Below are 19,528 nucleotides of genomic sequence, written 5' to 3'. Positions count from 1 at the left end.
GTAGATCTGTGAGTATCAGTCGGTGGTCGTAAATATGTTTCCCTACCAGCAAGCCACAGAGAAGCTCCAGAGAGCAGCCTGCTTGAGCCTGCTTGAGGCTGAGACTGACGGTGGGGCTAGTGAGGCTGCTGTATTTTGGCTGCCGCCGACGCTGCTGCCACTGGGCAGATACCGCAGTGAGGGGTCTGACCGTGCTGAGTGCTCTCGGGGATCTGGGCTCTGGCTAGGAATGAGAAGTTAAGAGAGGGAGGGCTGAGAGGTGAGCAGGACTCACCAAGGAGCTGCAAACCCAAACGAGAAATCTAGGGAGCAAAAGGAGAGGAAAAGAGTGAGCTTGAGCCAAGACATCAGGCCAAGTGGAACTGGAGGAAATGTCATCATTGGTAAAGGAGGACTTGGAGAAGAAACTGTTTAAGCCACTCTCGCAGAATCTGTACGAGTTTATTGAAATAGAGTTCTCCGTCCAGGACAGGTATTACCTCTGTGTGTCAGGTAATCTGTTCCTTCTGTTATCATTTCAAAAAGCAAGTCACCCAAAGATGCTTGGATGATAGAGGGAATTTTTTTTTTTTGTATTTATTTTCCTATACAGCACGTGTACCCTCTTCTGATAAGAACTTAACTATGCCAGGTTTAAGAATTTGGGTTCTACAGAATTTTTTTAGAGTGTTAAAAATGAAAGAAAAAAACATTGTATTAGAATACTTTGGTTAATTGTGGAGAAATGAAACTGATGTGTACTTCTCCTGATTTGATTATTTTGTCTCCAATCGTTTGTTTAATTCATTTGTATGGCATGCAATTTTATTGTGTAAGAGCTCATTTTTAAAAATGTAACAGAGAGCTCTGTGTATACTTTTAAATACATTGGAGAATTGAGTTATACAGCACCATTTGCAACTAGTCTGGAAAACTGGCATTCTCCCTTTTGATCCTAGGAAAAAAACAAAGCAGATTTTCTTCTGAGGGCCTTAGACTTCCTGGTGGTTTATGTGAAGACAGAAATTATATTTTAAAACTTCTTTCTCTTACAGGAAGTGTGCTCACAAAAACAATACCTTAATGGTGAAACTAGTTCATGAAAATGGAACTTTAAGGATAAGAAAATGTCCTCCAAACTATTTAACTAAAATAAAGATTTTTACCCTCATGTTTCTAAAATTCATAAAAATTGTCCAAAGCTAGGAACAGGCTTTTGCACTTAATTATGATTTGCCTAACCTGTGATTTCTGTGCTGAATTTAGACAGGAATGCTCATGCCATTACTGAACAGAATATACACTATTCCCTTTTCTTGGTCCATGCCTTTTAATACTTTTCAGGGGCTTAGGAGAAAAGAGCTTAGAAACTTTGTGTTCATTGTGGACTTGCCTATCCAAGGCACACACCTATTTTCAGAAAACAACTTCTTATAATTCCCTTTCTGGTAACTGACTTAGAAGGCCTTTCAAAGTTGTCAGGAGGGAGTGCTGTAAGGGAAACAGAATGTCTTTAAAGAAAGTGCCAAGAAATTTTAGAATTCTGTCATTTCTAATAAATATAGTAATATTTACCCAATAATAACATTAGAAATATTTATCTGACACTTTAGTATATTTTGCTATATAACTACAAAGTATAGAGGGTATTCTAGAGACATAAAAAAATTAATTGGCCTAGGAAAAAGAAATTAAGTATTTTAAAAGTCAATTAAAAACAATTTAAGTAAGAAACTCTATTGTATCCTAGCCATCAAATCACTGTATCTTAAAATATTTTTACTGAATATATTAGAGAAGATGCTTATTCCAACATTAAAATGTAATAATTTTGTATTTGTTGTAATTTCCACTTTATAAAGCTGATTTCTCATTGATAACATTAGTATACACATATTTTTAAAGAAAAACCTGAAAAATTAAATAATCACAATAATTTATATATCTAACTTACCAAATATATCTTAGTTTCTCCCTCCAAACTGTGTAATTAACTAGACTTTTTCTGACATGAAAAAAAAGTCTCCTAGATTTAAATGTTTGGAAATAATTCAAAAATTCTGTCATGCAAGAAACAAGGAAAAAACAAGATCTTCTCAGAGATGAGGAAGAGAAGACAATATTGTGCTATTCTAGATACAGGTTAACTTTATAAGCCATGTCAGTTCACTAACTTTTCACGACTCTCTTCTATATCACATCATCGATTTGAGAGCACTTTCTCCAAATGTAACACCTTTTTATGGCAATTAAAAATACATTTTGCTGGAACAGTAATTTAAAATAAGTCAGCGTGTTGCTTGAATAGTCTTGGCTTTGACCATGCTTGACTCAGACGATTTCCGTCGGTAATGAATCAAACAGATCACATCGTAATTGTTGAGACGCGAAACTCCATACTTTGAACGATGGCCACCTTCAGGGAGTAGAGTCACATTGTGATTGCCTCTTTATTCCCTACAATCTAGTGCTTCTAAATTTGTGAGACTTGCGAGTCCAGTGTAGTCAAATTCCATCATGTATTTTTTCAATTAATGAAAATATGTTTAAATATGGTTAAGCGTTCTATTTATATGACCAGAGTCTCTCTTTTGCAGGGGTCTTGCAGCCAGAGGATTGTGACTTACTGTTAAATCTTGATATTTACCTGGTTGATGTCAAAATTAGATGTCAAAAACTCAATTTCCCTTTCTGGTTTGCTAGGATGTACATGGGGGATTTCCTGGGACCTCAGCCCACTCCCACCTTAGGGTTTGCATGGTCATTTCTCCCTGGGACTAGCGTCTCCCACCTAGAACATTATCACTGGAAGTTAAAAGTAGCATCTTCTTATGAAGGAGGGAGGAGCTCTATTATGTGCTGGCACTAGAAGGGAATAAGTCACATGTGCAATGATGAGCGTGCACATGAATTAAAGAAATGCTGAAGAACTTGACATAGCATATTAAAGCATTAGCCAAAACTGGATGGAAAGTAACAGGACATAGTGGAACAGACCTTCACACACTTGGGATCAGGCAAACTTGGTGTGAAACCTGGTGCTGCTTTGCCACCCACCAGCTGTGAAATTTGGGGCAAGATAATTAGGCTCTCTGGCCTCAGTGGTGACATCTCTGAACAGAAATAAAAATACTTATATCTGCCCACAGTGCTCCCCTGTTAAATTCTTACTAGGATAAAATCAAATGTGATACATTATATTCTAAATAAATAAAATTAAATTAAGGTTATAATATTCAGATATATAGAAAAAATAATTTATCATTAAAAATATGCTGAAATATATATATGTATATACTATAAATACATATTTATAGTAAAAAAATAGTAAACATGTGCATATATTTAATATAAAATTAAAAATTGATATATTGTATATTATGTTAATTTAAAATTGTATGTATATTCAGATGTTGATTATTTTTCAGTATTCTCATACTTCTAGAATAACATCTTCCATTCACAGATATTAATCTGAAAATAAATGGCATTTGCTAGAATTAGAAAAATAATATGCATAAATTCTCTCTCTATATATTTTTTTAAGCCATACCAGAACTTCTCTGCAAACCAAAGAATCTAATAATCATTTTCAATAAGAATGTTAACAATCAGATTGTTAAATAAGAATGAGTTAATGAGAAAAGGAGGTTGCTAAAAACAATTTTAAAGACTTCATTTGGGACCACTGCTGCTACATTTGTGAATTCCCAATGTCTTAACAACAGAGAGCACAATCTAAAGAGTTTCTTTCCTTCAGTTGTCATTTCAGGAGATAATAGTATTGTCTGGAAGAGGTTAGTTTAATTTTTCAGCTGTGAATTGAGAACAAACTATCCTAATACATAGTGTTTTGAAGAATTAAACATGGACTAATGTTTTAAAAAGTTTTCATATAATTAAAGATGTTATTAGCAGTGGTAGAATAACAATTATGCAGGCCAAAATATATCCAAACAGCTATGCATATGTTCTGATTATACAGCCAATCATAGTTTATGTGTATATTCTTTTTTATTTTTTTCAAGTTGCAGGTTTACTCAAGGCTGTTTTTTTTTTTTTCGTTTTGTTTTTTTTTTTTTTTGAGATGGAGCCTTCCTCTGTTGCCCACGCTGGAGTGCAGTGGCACGATCTTGGCTCACTGCAATCTCCGCCTCCTGGGTTCAAGGATTCTCCTGTCAAGGTTGTTTTGCTACATAATAATTTCATATCTTCCCTTTTATGACCTATAATACTTCCTTTAGTAAATATGAATAGATTTGGTTCTGCGACAACACAGAAATCTTGTGCTCAAAAAGGGAACACACTTGAAGAAATTCTAATTTGACGGTGTTTATTATTCTCTACATTAAAAAATAATGAAAAGAAGAAATATAGGATTGATTTCCAAAAGATACATTTTATTAAAAAATAAAATACATATATCATAAAATTCACAAAACTTACTAATTGTTACTGATTGTAACAATTAATTACAATCAGAATTGTCAAATGGGGAATAGACCTTGAATATTAAAGTAGATTTTATACTTTAAAATTCTTGCTCTTTGTCTTCTAAAGGTAGAAAAAAACACTTTATTATTTTTGCTCAAGACCCTATATTGAGTTTTTCAAGCCTCTCTCTCTCTCTCTCTCTCTCTCTCACACACACACACACACACACACACACACACACAAACACAAAATGCATTTGTGGAATATCACTAAATGTCTCTATGGAGGAATTTATTTTAATTTAATTTAATTTTATTTTTTGAGACAAGGTCTCACTTTGACACCCAGGCTGGAGTGCAGTGGCCTGATCTTGGCTCACTGCAGCCTCAACCTCCGGGGCTCAGGTGATTCTCCCACCTCAGCCTCCTGAGTAGCTGGGACTATAGTCATGAGCCACTGTGCCTGGCTAATTTATTAGTGTTTTTTGTAGAGATGAGGGCTCACTATATTGCCCAGGCTGGTCTTGAACTCCTGGCATCAAGCCATCCTGCCTCAGCCTCCCAAAGTGCTGGGATTACAAGCATGAGCCACCACACCCAGCCCTACGCAGGAATTTAAATAAAATATTCTGACTCTCCAAATCAGGGTAATTGTAGGTGAAGGTTACAATATGGAAATGATGAAGCTCCCATTTGAGTCCTCTTGTTGTTACCTTGCATTTAGCATTTAGTTCTAAAAGGGCCAGTAGCTTGGATTTTAGAGTGGGGATATTATCATTATCTCTAAAACGAACAACCCACATCACCATCATCAGTTAGTAACTTATGAGACAGATTTTCCCAGTGGCTAACCTATTACCTTGGAGATCTAAATGTGGAAATCAAGATGATCTACCAATTCTAAACTCCAAGCCATTTGCATCATTTGTAGAGTGAATAGGAGCTTGATTTCAGAGCTTTGAAGGGAGGAAGTATTTAAAATTTTTCATTATTAGCATGGCATTATTGATGATGCAATAAAAGGGATAGCTGTAAGGCATGCCTGCTGAAATGCCAGGCACAAGTCCATTTAGTACCATTTATATGCTTTATTCCTTTTAATGTTCACAACCGGCTTATGTGATAGATAAAATTCCTGTTTTACAGATGAGGAAACCACAGGTCACAAGAAGTTAAGTACCTAGTCCAAGGCCCACAGGTCATAAATCTAATTCTAAAACCCAAGTTTTTTTCCACTTTACCATATTGCTTCTAACCAGTAAGAGTAGATGCTTTTCTTAACACATTTGCCCGGCACTATGGTAAGTCCTTCACGTATTTTGTCTTATTTGCCACATCTATGCATGATAAAATTGAAGCATACGGTAGCTAAATAACTTGCCCAAGATAATCGGCTGATAAGTGACTAATGGAGGCTTTAAATCCAGGTCTACTTGTGCCAAATTACTATGCAATATTACTTTTAGTAGGGGCACTGAGAAATGCTAGATTGGAGCTCATAAAGCCAAATCTTGCATATGCCTCCTTGGATGTCCTTTCTTTCTTGGTGCTTCTATTCCCTCAAAATCACTTTCCTTCTCTTTCATTCTATCTCCCATTCTGTAAAAACATCAGCAACTCATGTCCTTACTTGCTTATAACCAATCTTTTTCATTTTAAAGACACTCAGTGTAGCCCAAAATTTTATTTTAAAAAATATTTCTAAAGAAAAATATTATTTGAAAATTACTCTTTTGGCCAGGCATGGTGGCTCACACTTCTAATCCCAGCACTTTGGGAGGCCGAGGCGAGCATCTGGATCACCCGAGGTCAGGAGTTTGAAGCAAGCCTGGCCAACATGGTGAAACTCTGTTTCTACTAAAAATACAAAAATTAGCTGGGTGTGGTGGTGGGCGCCTGTAATCCCAGCTACTCAGGAGGCTGAGGCAGGAGAATCGCTTGAACCCAGGAGGCGGAGGTTGCAGTGAGTCGAGATTGTGCTGTTGCACTCCAGCCTGGGCGACAAGAGTGAAACTCCATCTCAAAAAAAAAAAAAAGAAAAAAAGAAAATTACTCTTTTGAGGAAAGTAATGATAGTCTTCTCAGGGACCCAAGACAGCACCATATACGTTGTAACATTTCACTGATGCTGCTTTTCTTCAATATCTCATAGTAATTTCTCTCCATTATTTAACTTAAATGATGAAAACAATTGTATAACAATAGGATGTAAAAGAAGAGTTGTTTCTTTAAAGCATTCTGTGCAACTTGTAAGCTACTGTTTTCTTCTATTCTGCCAAATTATATTGAATCAATCGGGCAATGTTCCTTCCATTTAGCCTCATGAATAATAGTGACTATTTTACCATGGTAATAGAGGCGTTTATTTTAAAATTTAAAGTGAAAATAAATGATTGGCATGAAGTTAAAATTATAATTCTGAAAATGCTGACTAAAATTAAAACTAGAACAGATTAACTCTGAAATTCCCTGAGTCTATAGCTATTACTCACTAAATCATAGTTCGATAATGGAAACTCTGATGTAGCTGAAAACAACTCTCTAACATTTTGATTATATAAACACATTTCTGTTTTAAGACAATGTGGTAGGTTTCCACTTTGCCACTGCATTAATGTGGATACGGCCATTTAATTTTAGCTGGCAGCAAAGCTCAAGTGTGGAAATTAGGGATTGGGTTGACTCCAGGCTAAGTAGACTTCTTTGGCTTGTGGCTAAAGACAATTCTTGGAGACGCCTTAGCTACAAAGGAAGCTGTTTTGTCAAAAGGTTAACTTTTAAAGAATGCTCTTTTACTTTCTTAGTTTGGTGTTAATGGGACAGTGACCATTAATGTAAGAAAATGTGATGACTCGTAGGACTCACCTTCTTCACGTCTCTTCTCTCCATTCCCCACCTCCAACCTAACCTTTATGGAAGATCACAAAATAAGTTTCTGAAGCTTAAAAGCTCAGTCTGTCCATTCACTTTAAATCCTTCGGTGACAACTTCTCTCTCTTATACAGAGAAATGCATGGCTTTCAGAATAACCTTTGATCTTCTCAGCCTGGTATTCTAGACCCCTCAGGAACTAGTCTTGCCTAACTTGTTCCCTGCCACCTGTCCACCCTCACACCTCATGCCAGCAATACCAGATGCTTTTAATGACTTAAAAGTGTCAAGTATTTCATGCCTTTGTGTGAATGCTTTTCTAGAACTGCCTTTACCCATCTTCATTCTGCTAACTTCTACTGCCCTTTACAACTCAGGTTACCTCTCTCAGGAAGTTCTCCCAGACCCCCACTTGGATGAAGACATCCTTCCTCCACGTTCCTCAATTACTTTGTCTATTTCTTTTTTTTTGTTTTGTTTTTTTTTTTTTTTGAGATGGAGTCTCGCTCTGTCGCCCAGGCTGGAGGGCAGTGGCGCGATCTCGGCTCACTGCAAGCTCTGCCTCCCGGGTTCACGCCATTCTCCTGCCTCAGCCTCCCGAGTAGCTGGGACTACAGGCGCCTGCCACTGCGCCAGGCTAATTTTTTGTATTTTTAGTAGAGACGGAGTTTCACCGTGTTAGCCAGGATGGTCTCGATCTCCTGACCTCGTGATCCGCCCGTCTCTGCCTCCCAAAGTGCTGGGATTACAGGCATGAGCCACCGCGCCCAGCCCTACTTTGTCTATTTCTTATTTGCAGAACTGTGAGCACAGATTTTCTTTCTGAAGACCCCACTCCCTACAATCTCAGCGACAGCAGGAATGATGCCTTGTGAGATTTAATGTTCTCAATTCCTAACACAGTGCTTGGTACAAAAAGGGCACTCAAATATTTATCACTGAGATGAATGAATGGCCTACAAATGACCATCACATGCTTTTCATAACATGTAGATGAGGTAGTGGAATTTGCTCCGTGAAAATTACATTTTTCATACCTCCCCAACCCCATTCTCTCCCACCCCCTAAGCAGCATGTGAGACAGCTAGCTGGAGCAAGAACATAGTCCTTTGGTTCTGGGGTACAGCTTCTTCCTGGGCATACAACTGCCTCCTGGTGGAGGAAAATGTCTCCAAGATCTTGTCCTTAGTAAGCATGACAGATTCAAGTGTGCCTCCATTTCACCACCTCTGCCTAACAGCTTCACTTTTAATCCTTTCGTCTTCCCAAGGCTAACATCTACACCAGTGGAGATGGAACCTTTTCAGTGCTAGAGATGGATAGATGGGCAGAAGCCCACCAACTTTGGCACACTGTCAGAGGGATCACAGATTCTACACTAGCTCATTGACCCCAAGTTAAGATCTTCTGCTTGAGGTCCTCTCCAGAAGATGTGCCTTAGTCACTCCCTCTGCCTCCAAAATGTATAATCCCTCCTCTTCCAAACTCCTGGAATATGTGATCTCCATCATAGCCTTTAGTCTTCCTTCCTATTACCTTTGTAAATCCTACCTAACCTTGAGGCTGGCACACAATGTGCACTCAAATAGTGTTAGTGCATGAAGGAGCCCTCTGCAAGTTGTCTTCTGCCCTCAGCATTCTAGAGAAACTGCCCTCATGGAGGAAATTCATGATCTTCCAAGTCAGATTCAGTGCTAGGGCTGAACTCTGCCTTACCTAATAAAGGGACTTCATGCGATTGTCTCCAAACCTTTAAACTTCACCATCCTCTTGATTCCCACAGCATTACACAGCTGGGCCTGTCTCTCAGACCCCTTCTCAGACGTCTTTCCTGGCATCTATTTTTCTTCTCACTTTCTTTCACCTCTTTCCTCTGCTCTTTTCTCTACAAATTTGGTTTGGTGGCCAGACATGGTGACTCTCACCTATAATCCCAACATTTTGAGAGGCTGAGGCAGCAGCATGGCTTGAGGCCAAGAGTTTGAGACCACTATCACTATCACTGGGTAATACAGTTAGACTCGTCTCTACAAAAAAGATAAAAAAAATTAGCCAGGCGTAGTGGTGCATTCCTGTAGTCTCAGCTACTCAGGAGGCTGAGGTGGAAGTATGCTTGAGCCCAGGAGGTTGAGGCTGCTGTGAGCCATGATCATGCCACTGTACTCCAGCTTGGGTAACAGAGTGAGACCCTCTTTCAAAATGAAAAACAAACAAACAAACAACAAAAAACTGGCCTTGGAAACCTTTCCACACAAAAAAACCCAAGTATCTCCATTCCTAAACTACAAAACTTCCATCTCATTCTCTTTTGAGATAATTTGTGGCTACTTCAACTGTGTGTCAAAAACAAAACTCATTTTTCCACCCAACCAACTGACCCTCTCTACTTTCCTGTTTGGGTTTGTATTCAGTGTTTGGTTTTCATTCAGTGTTATTTCCATCCAGTGTTATTCTAAAATCGTACTTGTATTTTCCACTTCTTTATCCATGACCCATATCCCATGCCCAGATTACTACAACAGCCTCTTAAAACAAACAAAACAAAACAAAACATTTTTAACAGTTACTGTAAACCAGGCACTATCCTAAGTTCTTTATATATTTTGTCTACTTTAGTCCTTACACCCTATGAATTTGTATCATTCTGATGTCTATTTTACAACATAAGAAAAGTGAGGTTTAATCTCTCTAGAGAATAAATCATTTACTTAGACCACACTGTTAAGAGGTGGTGTCATGATTTAATTCCAGAATGTCTAGTGCCAGAACTCACTAAGCTGCATTGCATTTTCCAGGGTCCTCCAGTTCCTCTTTCATTTCTTCTTCCATGTATCCTGTACATCACTGCTGACAGAAAAATTCTTCTTTAATAGAGTACCATTTTATTAGTCTTTTGCTACCGAAGGAGGGAGATTTAATGAACAGATATTGCTATAAAAGCTTTCGCTGAACACCCGACACAGTGCCTTCTTCTGAGACTTGTCAGACTGCTCCTACTCCCTTCTCCCGAGGACTGAGCTCCGTCATCAACTCTCAGCTCAACTGGCTGCCTTGATTTCAGTATCACTGGCACCTTTAGGCAATGGATGCTCCCTTTGCTAGACCCAATTCTAGAGCCCTTACTATAATAGGTCAGCCTCACATCACTCCATCCAGAAAAGAGAATTCAGACACAGGTCCAAAGTGGTTTCTGTTGCATTTCAAATCCAGGGTCTTTCAAAACATTTTCACAACCTTCTGTACCTAGTGAATCCTACTGCCCACATATCTTAATATCAACCAACCCATGCAGTCCACTTTCTTTGATTCTACCTGGTGACATTAACTTCTATTGCTGATGCATTTCCACATGCTGTCCTTCACCTAGAAATGTCTGCAGTATGACCCCTGTCTTTTCAAAATTTAAGCCCCATCTCAAATTCTATTTCATTTGTAAGTCCTGCCTTAACTACTCCAATCCTTTCCCTTCTCAGAACTCCTATTGAACATGTAGTCTGCTCCACATTACTTATCTTTCACTATGATTATACTGTGATATATTGTTTCATGTCTACAGTGCTAGGAGAGCATGTCAAAGTGATGCTTTCCAGAACCAAGAGAGAGTCTTCCCCCGCCCCGAGAAAAAATTCCAGAGTCACTCTTAGAAGACAGAACCAGCTTGCAACTCTCTAAGTAACATTACTCATCTTGAAGGGAAATCTTAGGCATTCGATCCCCATCTGCCACCTCTTTATAATATGCTATTGTACGTGACATGTGTGTTAGCCTTGTCTCCCCAGCGAAACCATAAATTTTTAGAGGGCAGGGACCATGTCTTTTACTTGTATCCCCTGTGGCATCTGTTACAGTTCTATCATGCAAGTAGCAAATACTCAGTAAATAGTCCTTTATTATATTAACTCATTGATAATTTTCAACTTAAGAGCTCTATGCTCAAATATTGATTCTTCCGATGTGTGTGTATATAAGACCAAATGATTTTAAGACCAAAAAAGCATTTCCCTCATTTTGTTCCCACAAAATAAGCAAAAATTTTCCCATATCTTTCAAAGTATAGTACTAAAACCTTTTGTGCAAATGGCACATTTTGAATACTAGAATTTGAGAGACACACTTGAGAGGATTACAATCTCGAGCAATACCAAGCGGGTTGACAATAGCTGTGATGCAAGCATTTCTACATCGTAAGTCTCAGAGTGAATTTAAAGGCAAGTGTCCACAGTTACTGCAGTATTTGCTTGGCTACTCACTCTTCAACACTGTGTTGCTGTAAAGCAGTACTATTTACTTCCATGACCTCACTTTCTTATATTGTCATAAATTAAAATTCCAACCTGTTCTGATAAACACTTGGCACTGACTGCATGCTAAGGCTAAGCCTCTTATTTCCTGCCCCAAGATGAATCCTATTCTCTACCACAATGCTCAGAGCTCAAAGCACGTAGCTCAGTGTTCTATTTAACAGACATTACTGTGGCAGTATGTAACCACAACTGTAGCAAAAATAAAGTTAATACATTGAGCAAATTTGGGGGCATACTGTGAAGACTCAGATACATCAGGGCTCACAATTGAGGTGCAGCTATAATGTGGGTTCAAGGTCATTTTATTAAAAGGGGATACATAAATACCAAAAAGTATGACTTGAATAATTTATTAGCTTCTAAGATTTTATGTAAACTAAGTATTTTTCTGTCCTACAGTGACCAAAAAGGAAGAAGTAAAAATAATCATGGTGAAACACTACAGAATAGGTTTAGATGAAAAATATGAAGTAACAAAAAAGTGGTCTTTGAACGATCTGCAGATGATTGATGGAAAAGAAGCAGATACTGTAAGTGTTACATTTTATAAGGAGATGTGGAATCAATATGCTGGAGATCTTTATGTTCAATATCCTGCTTCATATATTCTTGGCATGTACTAAGTGTTAAGATGACATTATATTGTTCGTAAGTGGCATAGTTTAATCTACTGGGATGATGTACTGGTTTTTTGGTTCTGTTTTTATGAGTTTCAAGTGGAATTTTGTCTATTAAATTTAAAAGCACCTTTCCCAAGGGCCTCTTAAAAGGTTAAACACAATCTACTAGTCAATCCTGAAACTTTAAATGCCACTTTTCCAAATATATGATGCTTCTACCATCACTTTCTCCCCACCACAATTTCCTCTATAAATTTAGGGGATTTCTTCCCTCATCTTCAAATTTTACTGTCAGCAAGCCCACTTCATCCTCTAGAAGGATGGAAATCCTATAATCTTAGAGTTGAAAGTGGAGAAAGAGTAGATACTACAATCTCCCCACCTGACCCCTGACAAGTGATTTTCAGTCTGTTTTCGAACTCTGCTGTTGATGGAGAACCCTTCCCCCTTGAACTTTCTACCTCCACAATGCTTAAGTACTGGCTCCCGAGGCTTCAAATGCCCAATTACCTTTAACTGTTACCCAGATTTCCCATTGAGTAAAGTCCTATTGACTCTCTGCCCTCATAGACTCATTATGGCATGGGTGGAAATGTATTATAACCATAATCCTACAAACTGCAATTGTTGCGTTACTCTGAATTCCCTCTAGACGGAAAGCTCCTTAAAAATTAGGACCATGGTTTTCATCCTTTATCATAGCCTGATAAGATGATAGGCACTCAATAAGTCTTTGTAGTGTTATTGTTGAATGAATTAGAACTTTAAGCCCATTTATTCTTAATCTTTTTTTTTTTTTTTTTTGAGACGGAGTCTCACACTGTCGCCCAGGCTGGAGGGCAATGGTGCAATCTCGGCTCACTGCAAGCTCTGCCTCCCAGGTTCACGCCATTCTCCTGCCTCAGCCTCCCGAGTAGCTGGGACTACAGGCGCCTGCCACCATGCCCAGCTAATTTTTTGTGTTTTTTTTAGTAGAGACGGGGTTTCACCATGTTAGCTAGGATGGTCTCGATCTCCTGACCTCGTGACCCACCCGCCTCGGCCTCCCAAAGTGCTGGGATTACAGGCGTGAGCCACCGCGCCCGGCCTATTCTTAATAAATGCCATAGTCTTCATTTGGCCTATTGTTCCAACCTTTAAAATCTTCTAATATCGTTATTTTTTTAATATCACTATAGTATGATTTAGATTTAATGAGCACAACATTTAGGACTTCATCCAAGTCATTAATAAAATTGATGAGGCAGGCAGGGCCAAGTATGTACCTCTAGATCTTTGATGGTTACCATTACTACTGCTAGTAGTACTGTTACTTGCTACCATCAATATTCAGTAAACTCTTATGAGGTGCCAGAAACCAAGCTAAGCTCCTTTCATGTATATTTTTACATAATCACCATAAAACCTCTTGAATTGGATTCTATTATTCCATTTTACAGATGAAGAAAATGAGACTTAAAGAGATTGACTTGCCCAAGGTGAAATAGCTATTAAGTGGTAGAGCTAGACTTTACCCAGAAATCTATTAATTTGCCTTCTTTGGATTGGTTGTAGAAAGCCTCTACAAATTCATATATTCATTTATTCCTTCATTAATTTATTGAGAATTTATTGTATACCAGGCCCCGCTAGGCTCTGAGGATACAGTAGAGAATTAGCCAAAAGCACTTATCTCTGCCTCAATTATTCATCTAATCTGAATATCTAAAATTTGTCATTTACTAAAATCAACATATACTATCTGCTATTATCTGGACTTTTCAACTTAAAAACCTTTTTAAAAAAGTTAGTGTGTTTGACATGACTTCTTAGCAAAAGAATGCTGGATTTCATTGCTGTTTCCTAAATATTCATGTAACACTTTTCTGACAATATGTTCTACCTAAATGTTTGATGCTTAGGAAATGGTTAAATATATTATTACATATTTATATGATAGAATATTATACAGCCATTATAAAATATGCTTTCAAAAGAATATCTCAGAACACAATTGTTCAGCCACTTAACCAGTTTTCTAAAAATCAGCTAAATATAAAACTTTTCTAAAGTATTACGTCAATTTTGCATATTTAGTTTGTCATGTTATTGAAATATGAATCTTAATGTTTTTACAAAAAATACATGTCAGTATATGTATATATGTATATACATGTATATGTAAAACAAACCAGTACTTTAATAAGTTACCTCTGTGATAAGATTACAAATTTTTTAATTATTATTTTCTGTTTTATATTTTTCTGTACTTGTCAAATTTCTATAATACTGCATTTAATTTGATCATAAGTGCAGGTCAAGTTCACTATCTGTAGTTTCAAGAACTAGCCCCACAAATTAACTATCCCCACCAATCTTTGGCCCATTTTTCTTGTCTTTTTTCTCCAGCTCTCAAATATTATTGATGTTATCATTGATTTTTACAAGTTTGCTCAATGGCCAGGATTATATTCACCAGGACTGTCAATTTAGATTCATTTCAAATCAACTAGCTGTGCTCTATTTTTTCCTCACTTTTCATGGCCTTTAATTCCATCCCAACATTGTTGATTCTTCCCTTTTCCCTTTCCAATTTGAAGATTATCTTTCATAGTGAACAAGATACAAAATATAGGTTGAGTATTTCTGGTTTTCTCATCACTTTAAGACCTAAAATATTAAATTGCCAGAAGAAAAACCATAATATCCAAAGAGTAGTTCTTGCAAGATTTATTTTCTACGGATGAAGTAAAAATATCCTGACTGTTCTGGGAATTTCTACTTCTCTTTTTTGAAATCAGATCCTTGGGGGTCAGCATTTATTACATTTTTTACATTTACATGATTGCATTTAATTTACAATAAATGTAATAATTTACATTATTACATGTATTACATTTACATATCAATAGCAATGATACAGTTTTATAGAGAGCAATTTTGAGCCAAAAAATTGTCAACTTTAAAATGGAATGGAATTGAAATTGAAGTCAATTTATAAAGCAGAAATCAAAATGACTGGGGATTTGGAGACTGGTGCACCAGGAGACAGGATGATGTAGCAAAAATTGAGCTTGTGCTGATTGAGATCTTGGGTTTTGTCCTGGCTCTGCCAATAACTAAATGTGTGACCTGGACTTCATATCTCTGGAAACTACTGTGTTACCCCAGCTAAAAACATATCAATAAATGATTCCTGAGATCCCTTTTAGTTCTAGCATTCTATCAAAAGAGAGAGAGACAGAGATAGGCAGATTTGTATCCTTGTGCATGCATACTCAGGCTCCAATTATTACGCTAAAGGAAAATATCACTCTTTTGCAATTATCTCAAAGGCATGAGGGGTATTTTCTACCTGATGAGGAGCAAATGTTTGCAAGAGAACACTCCCTAAGGAGCATGATTGGTATCTGGTGATGCAATGGATATGATTTCCCTTTATGGAGATTCTTGGCAGAACTGTCTTTCAAGCTGTAGTTATGAGCATCAGAAAAAAAAAATTGTGAATGTGACTATAAAAGTGCTGCACTTAAAAACCACACCTTTATCCATTTTTTTAAGTATGACTATGGCTTTTTAATTTTTATTTTATTTATTTCTTTTTATTTCAGTAGGTTTTTGAGAAGCAGGTGGTGTCTGGTTACATGAATACGTTCTTTAGTGGTGATTTCTGAGATTTTGATGCACCCATCACCCAAGCAGTGTAACTGTACCCAATGTGTAGTCTTTTATCCCTCACTGCTCCTCCTACCCTTTCCCTGAGTCCCCAAAGTCCGTTGCGTCATTCTTACGCTTTTGCATACTCATAACTTAACTCCCACTTATGAGTGAGAATATATGATGTTTGGTTTTCCATTCCTGAGTTACTTCTCTTAGAATAATGGTCTCCAATTCCATCCAGGTTGCTGTAAATGACATTATTTCATTCCTTTTTATGGCTGAGTAGTATTCCATGATATATATATCATATAAATCATAATATATGTTATATATATTATTATTTCTTTATCCACTCATTGGTTGATGGGCATTTGGGCTGGTTCCATATTTTTGCAATTGCAAACTGTGCTACTATAAACATGCACGTGTAAGTATCTTTTTCATATAATGACTTCTTTCCATCTGGGTAGAAACCCAGGAGTTGGATTGCTGGATCAAATGGTAGTTCTACTTTTAGTTCTTTAAGGAATCTCCCTCTTCTTTTCCATAGTGGTTGTGCTAGTTTACATTCCCACCAGCAGTGTAAAAGTGTTCCCTTTTCACCACATCCATGCCAACATCTACTATTTTTTGATTTTTTGATTATGATCATTCTTGCAGGAGTAAGGTGGTATCACATAGTGGTTTTTATTTGCATTTCTCTGATCATTAGTGATATTGAGCATTTTTTCATGTTTGTTGGCCATTTGTATATCTTCTTTTAAGAATTGCCTATTCATGTCCTTAGCCCACTTTTTGATCAAATTGTTTGTTTTTTTCTTGATGATTTGTTTGAGTTCCTTGTAGACTCTGGATATTAGTCCTTTCTTGGATGTATACATTGCAAAGATTTTCTTCCACTCTGTGGGTTGTCTGTTTACTCTGCTGATTATTTCTTTTCTATGCAGAAGTAAAAGCATGATAAGGTTTTGTTTTTAACTTTTTTAAATGGTAATATCACAATCTTTAGGAACTATCATTTATTAAGCTCCACACTCATTTATATGATATTCTCATGTAAATTTCACAGCAGTACTATCTAAAATAAGGAGAAAAATGAGTCAGATCAGATAAGCATTTTGCCCGTGGAACAATCAAAATGGTTGTCTAACTTTAAAATTCATCCTCTATTTCCTGCCTCCTGCAAGAATTTTCTTATTTAAAAAACAAATTGCAAATATGTAAGTTGCTTGTATACGATGTTACATACTACATGCTGGTGAATTATTAGTACTCCTGTTTGGCTGAGTCCTCTGCCTATTTGTTATTTAGGGCAATGTTTTCCTCCACTTCTCCTTTCTTAGGACCACTTCAGGTCAGTTCAACACACATTTGTTAAGAAATTAGTAGTCATCATGCATAAGTACTAAGAACATGATGATAAATAATGCAAAATATCTGTCTTAAAGAAGAGTTAGGAGTTAGGCAGATAATGAATGTGAAAGCATTTTGTAAACTTTTTAAATGCAAGGCATCATTGTTACTGCTATTAACCGTAGCAATTATTATTTTAACATGTAGGACCTAGATCAGGTTTGATTTCCACTTTTTCTTGAAACATTTCTGCTACAGATATAGTAAGAGCCTAGAGGCAGTCTTTAGTAAATTTGTCAGTTTCAGTCGAATGATTCGATGGTCCTTGCTATTACCTTCAAAAGTAATTCCTTGCTGTAAACTTCAAAGACAGCAAATTGGTGATCTGTAGCATGCCAGTGGCTAGCTATCATGGATTTCTTCCTTCTACCTTTGAAATTGCACAAGGAACCAACCTCCTACTAAAAAGGGAGAGAAACCATTTCTGTTTTCCAGAAGTCTGTGAGTTTATTCTCTGCTTTATTTATTTATTCCCTACTCATCCTCTCCAATTCATTATATTGAGAAGACTTAATAACCGCACAGTCTGAGGCACATTTTATTTTTATAATTGAAAAAACATAGATGCTTCAAAAATAGCCTTTCTTATTGTTGATTTTTAGAAGCAATTACTTTGAAATAGGTAGCTTTGGAAAGCCCATTTGTAGATTTTAGAAATATGTTTGATACTGATACTTTATAATCAATAAACATATCCAAGAGAATATGAGAGAATCCAGGAAACCTAACTACTTTCTTGGCTACCAACTAAATCATGTCTCTCATTCTCTTCCAGGACAATCCATTTTTTGATCTGCACTTCAAGAAAGTGTACAGTTTGGAAGCATATAGCTGTGCTTCTAAATATGCCTTTGCTCGAACTGTAAATAAGCTGAATCATGCATATCTTAAGAAAGACTTACAGATCGTGAACTTTGATTCTACATACATTAATGATGATTCCATTTGGTCCTCCAACAATAAGGATTGTTTGGTCCTTATGAGAATATGCTTTTATGCTTTCAATCTTGTGTGCTTGTCCCTATGTCCCTTGCCACTCTGAAGCTGTGTACCACGTTCCTTCATCAGTGACCTATGAAAATCGTTTCCCAAGTAAATACTGATTGTCATAATTTTGTTTTTCCTTCATCAGTGATTATTATAATTTAAATAAAAATAAAGTAATGCTTTGTGAATTGCAGTGAAATGCATTTTAATGTAATAGTTCAACATTCAAGACTTCTTGCCAATGTGATCCTTGGTAACTTTGGCAGGAACTGGGTGGTTTTGACTAAATTAGTATTCTCCTAAAGAGTGTGAAGAAAAACCATTAAAGACCTAAGTATGTGGAAAAACACCTTGTGTTCATGGATAAGAAGACTTAATATCATCAAGATGTCAATACTACCAAAAGTGATCAGCAGATTCAATGCAATTACTATGAAATTTCCAACAGCCTTTGTTGCAGAAATGGAAAAGTTGATCCTGAAAATTCATATGGAATTTCAAGGGGTCCCAAATAGATAAAGAAAAAGAAGTACAAGAAAAAGAAGTACAAAGTTGGAGAACTCACACTTCTTGATTTCAAAACTTATTATTAAAGCTATAGTAATCAAAACAGTGTGGTACCTATATAAGGAAAAACCTATACACCAGTGGAATAGAATTGAGAGTTCAGAAATAAACTCATACATTTATGGTCAACTATTTTTGACAAGGGTGCCAAGTCCATTCAAAAAGGAAAGAATAATCTCTTCAACAAATTGTCCTGGGATGACTGTATATCTACATATAAAAGAATTAAGCCGGACCCCTACCTCACACCATATACAAAAATTAACTAAAAACATAAAACAAGAACAAAACATAGAGGTAAATGAGCAATGGGTTTTTGTGACATTAAAAGCATGAGCAAAAAAAAAAAAGATAAATTGGACTTTATTAAAATTAAAATCTTTTTGCATCAAAGGACATTATCAAAAAGTGAAAAATAAACCTACAAAATGGGAGAAAATATTCACAAATCATATATTTTATAAAGGTTTAATATCTAAACTATATAAATATATTCTACAGCTCAATAACAAAAAGACAAGCAATGCAATTTAAAAATGGGCAAGAGCTTGAATAGACATTTCTGCAAAGAAGATAGACAAATGGCCAATAAGCACAGGAAAAGATGTTTAATATCATTAGTCAAGAGAAAAATGCAAATCAAAACCGCAAAGAGATACCACAGCACTGACAATACCACTTAGATACCACAAAGGATGGCTATCATTTTAAAAAT

The 19,528-nt window shown here is 36.6% G+C and overlaps 1 protein-coding gene across 2 annotated transcripts; it reads left to right on the top strand.

Annotated features, from left to right (window-relative positions):
* Positions 1-347: 347 nt before the first annotated feature.
* On the top strand, positions 348-18,521 carry EXOC1L (exocyst complex component 1 like). 2 transcript variants are annotated; one of them, XM_030818433.1, is made up of 3 exons: positions 348-472; positions 11,987-12,117; positions 18,035-18,521. In XM_030818433.1, the coding sequence occupies exons 2-3, from the start codon at positions 12,016-12,018 to the stop codon at positions 18,299-18,301; spliced, it is 369 nt and encodes a 122-aa protein (XP_030674293.1). In that variant the 5' UTR covers positions 348-472; positions 11,987-12,015; the 3' UTR covers positions 18,302-18,521. The 2 variants fall into 2 exon arrangements, with proteins under 2 accessions (XP_030674293.1, XP_003268484.1); XM_003268436.2 differs by having other exon boundaries at positions 354-492.
* The last annotated feature ends 1,007 nt before the right edge of the window (positions 18,522-19,528 follow it).

The sequence above is a fragment of the Nomascus leucogenys genome, chromosome 9 (assembly GCF_006542625.1).
Source record: "Nomascus leucogenys isolate Asia chromosome 9, Asia_NLE_v1, whole genome shotgun sequence".
NCBI classification, from domain to species: Eukaryota; Metazoa; Chordata; class Mammalia; order Primates; family Hylobatidae; genus Nomascus; species Nomascus leucogenys.
This window is presented reverse-complemented; position numbering and strand designations above follow the sequence as displayed.

What these genes read in the sequence shown, in the direction of transcription:
- EXOC1L (XM_003268436.2), top strand. Translation starts at nt 372, where the DNA reads ATGTCATCATTGGTAAAGGAGGACTTGGAGAAGAAACTGTTTAAGCCA. An exon ending in GTATTACCTCTGTGTGTCAG is followed by an intron (nt 493 to 11,986) that starts GTAATCTGTTCC and finishes TCTGTCCTACAG; the next exon opens with TGACCAAAAAGGAAGAAGTA. An exon ending in ATGGAAAAGAAGCAGATACT is followed by an intron (nt 12,118 to 18,034) that starts GTAAGTGTTACA and finishes ATTCTCTTCCAG; the next exon opens with GACAATCCATTTTTTGATCT.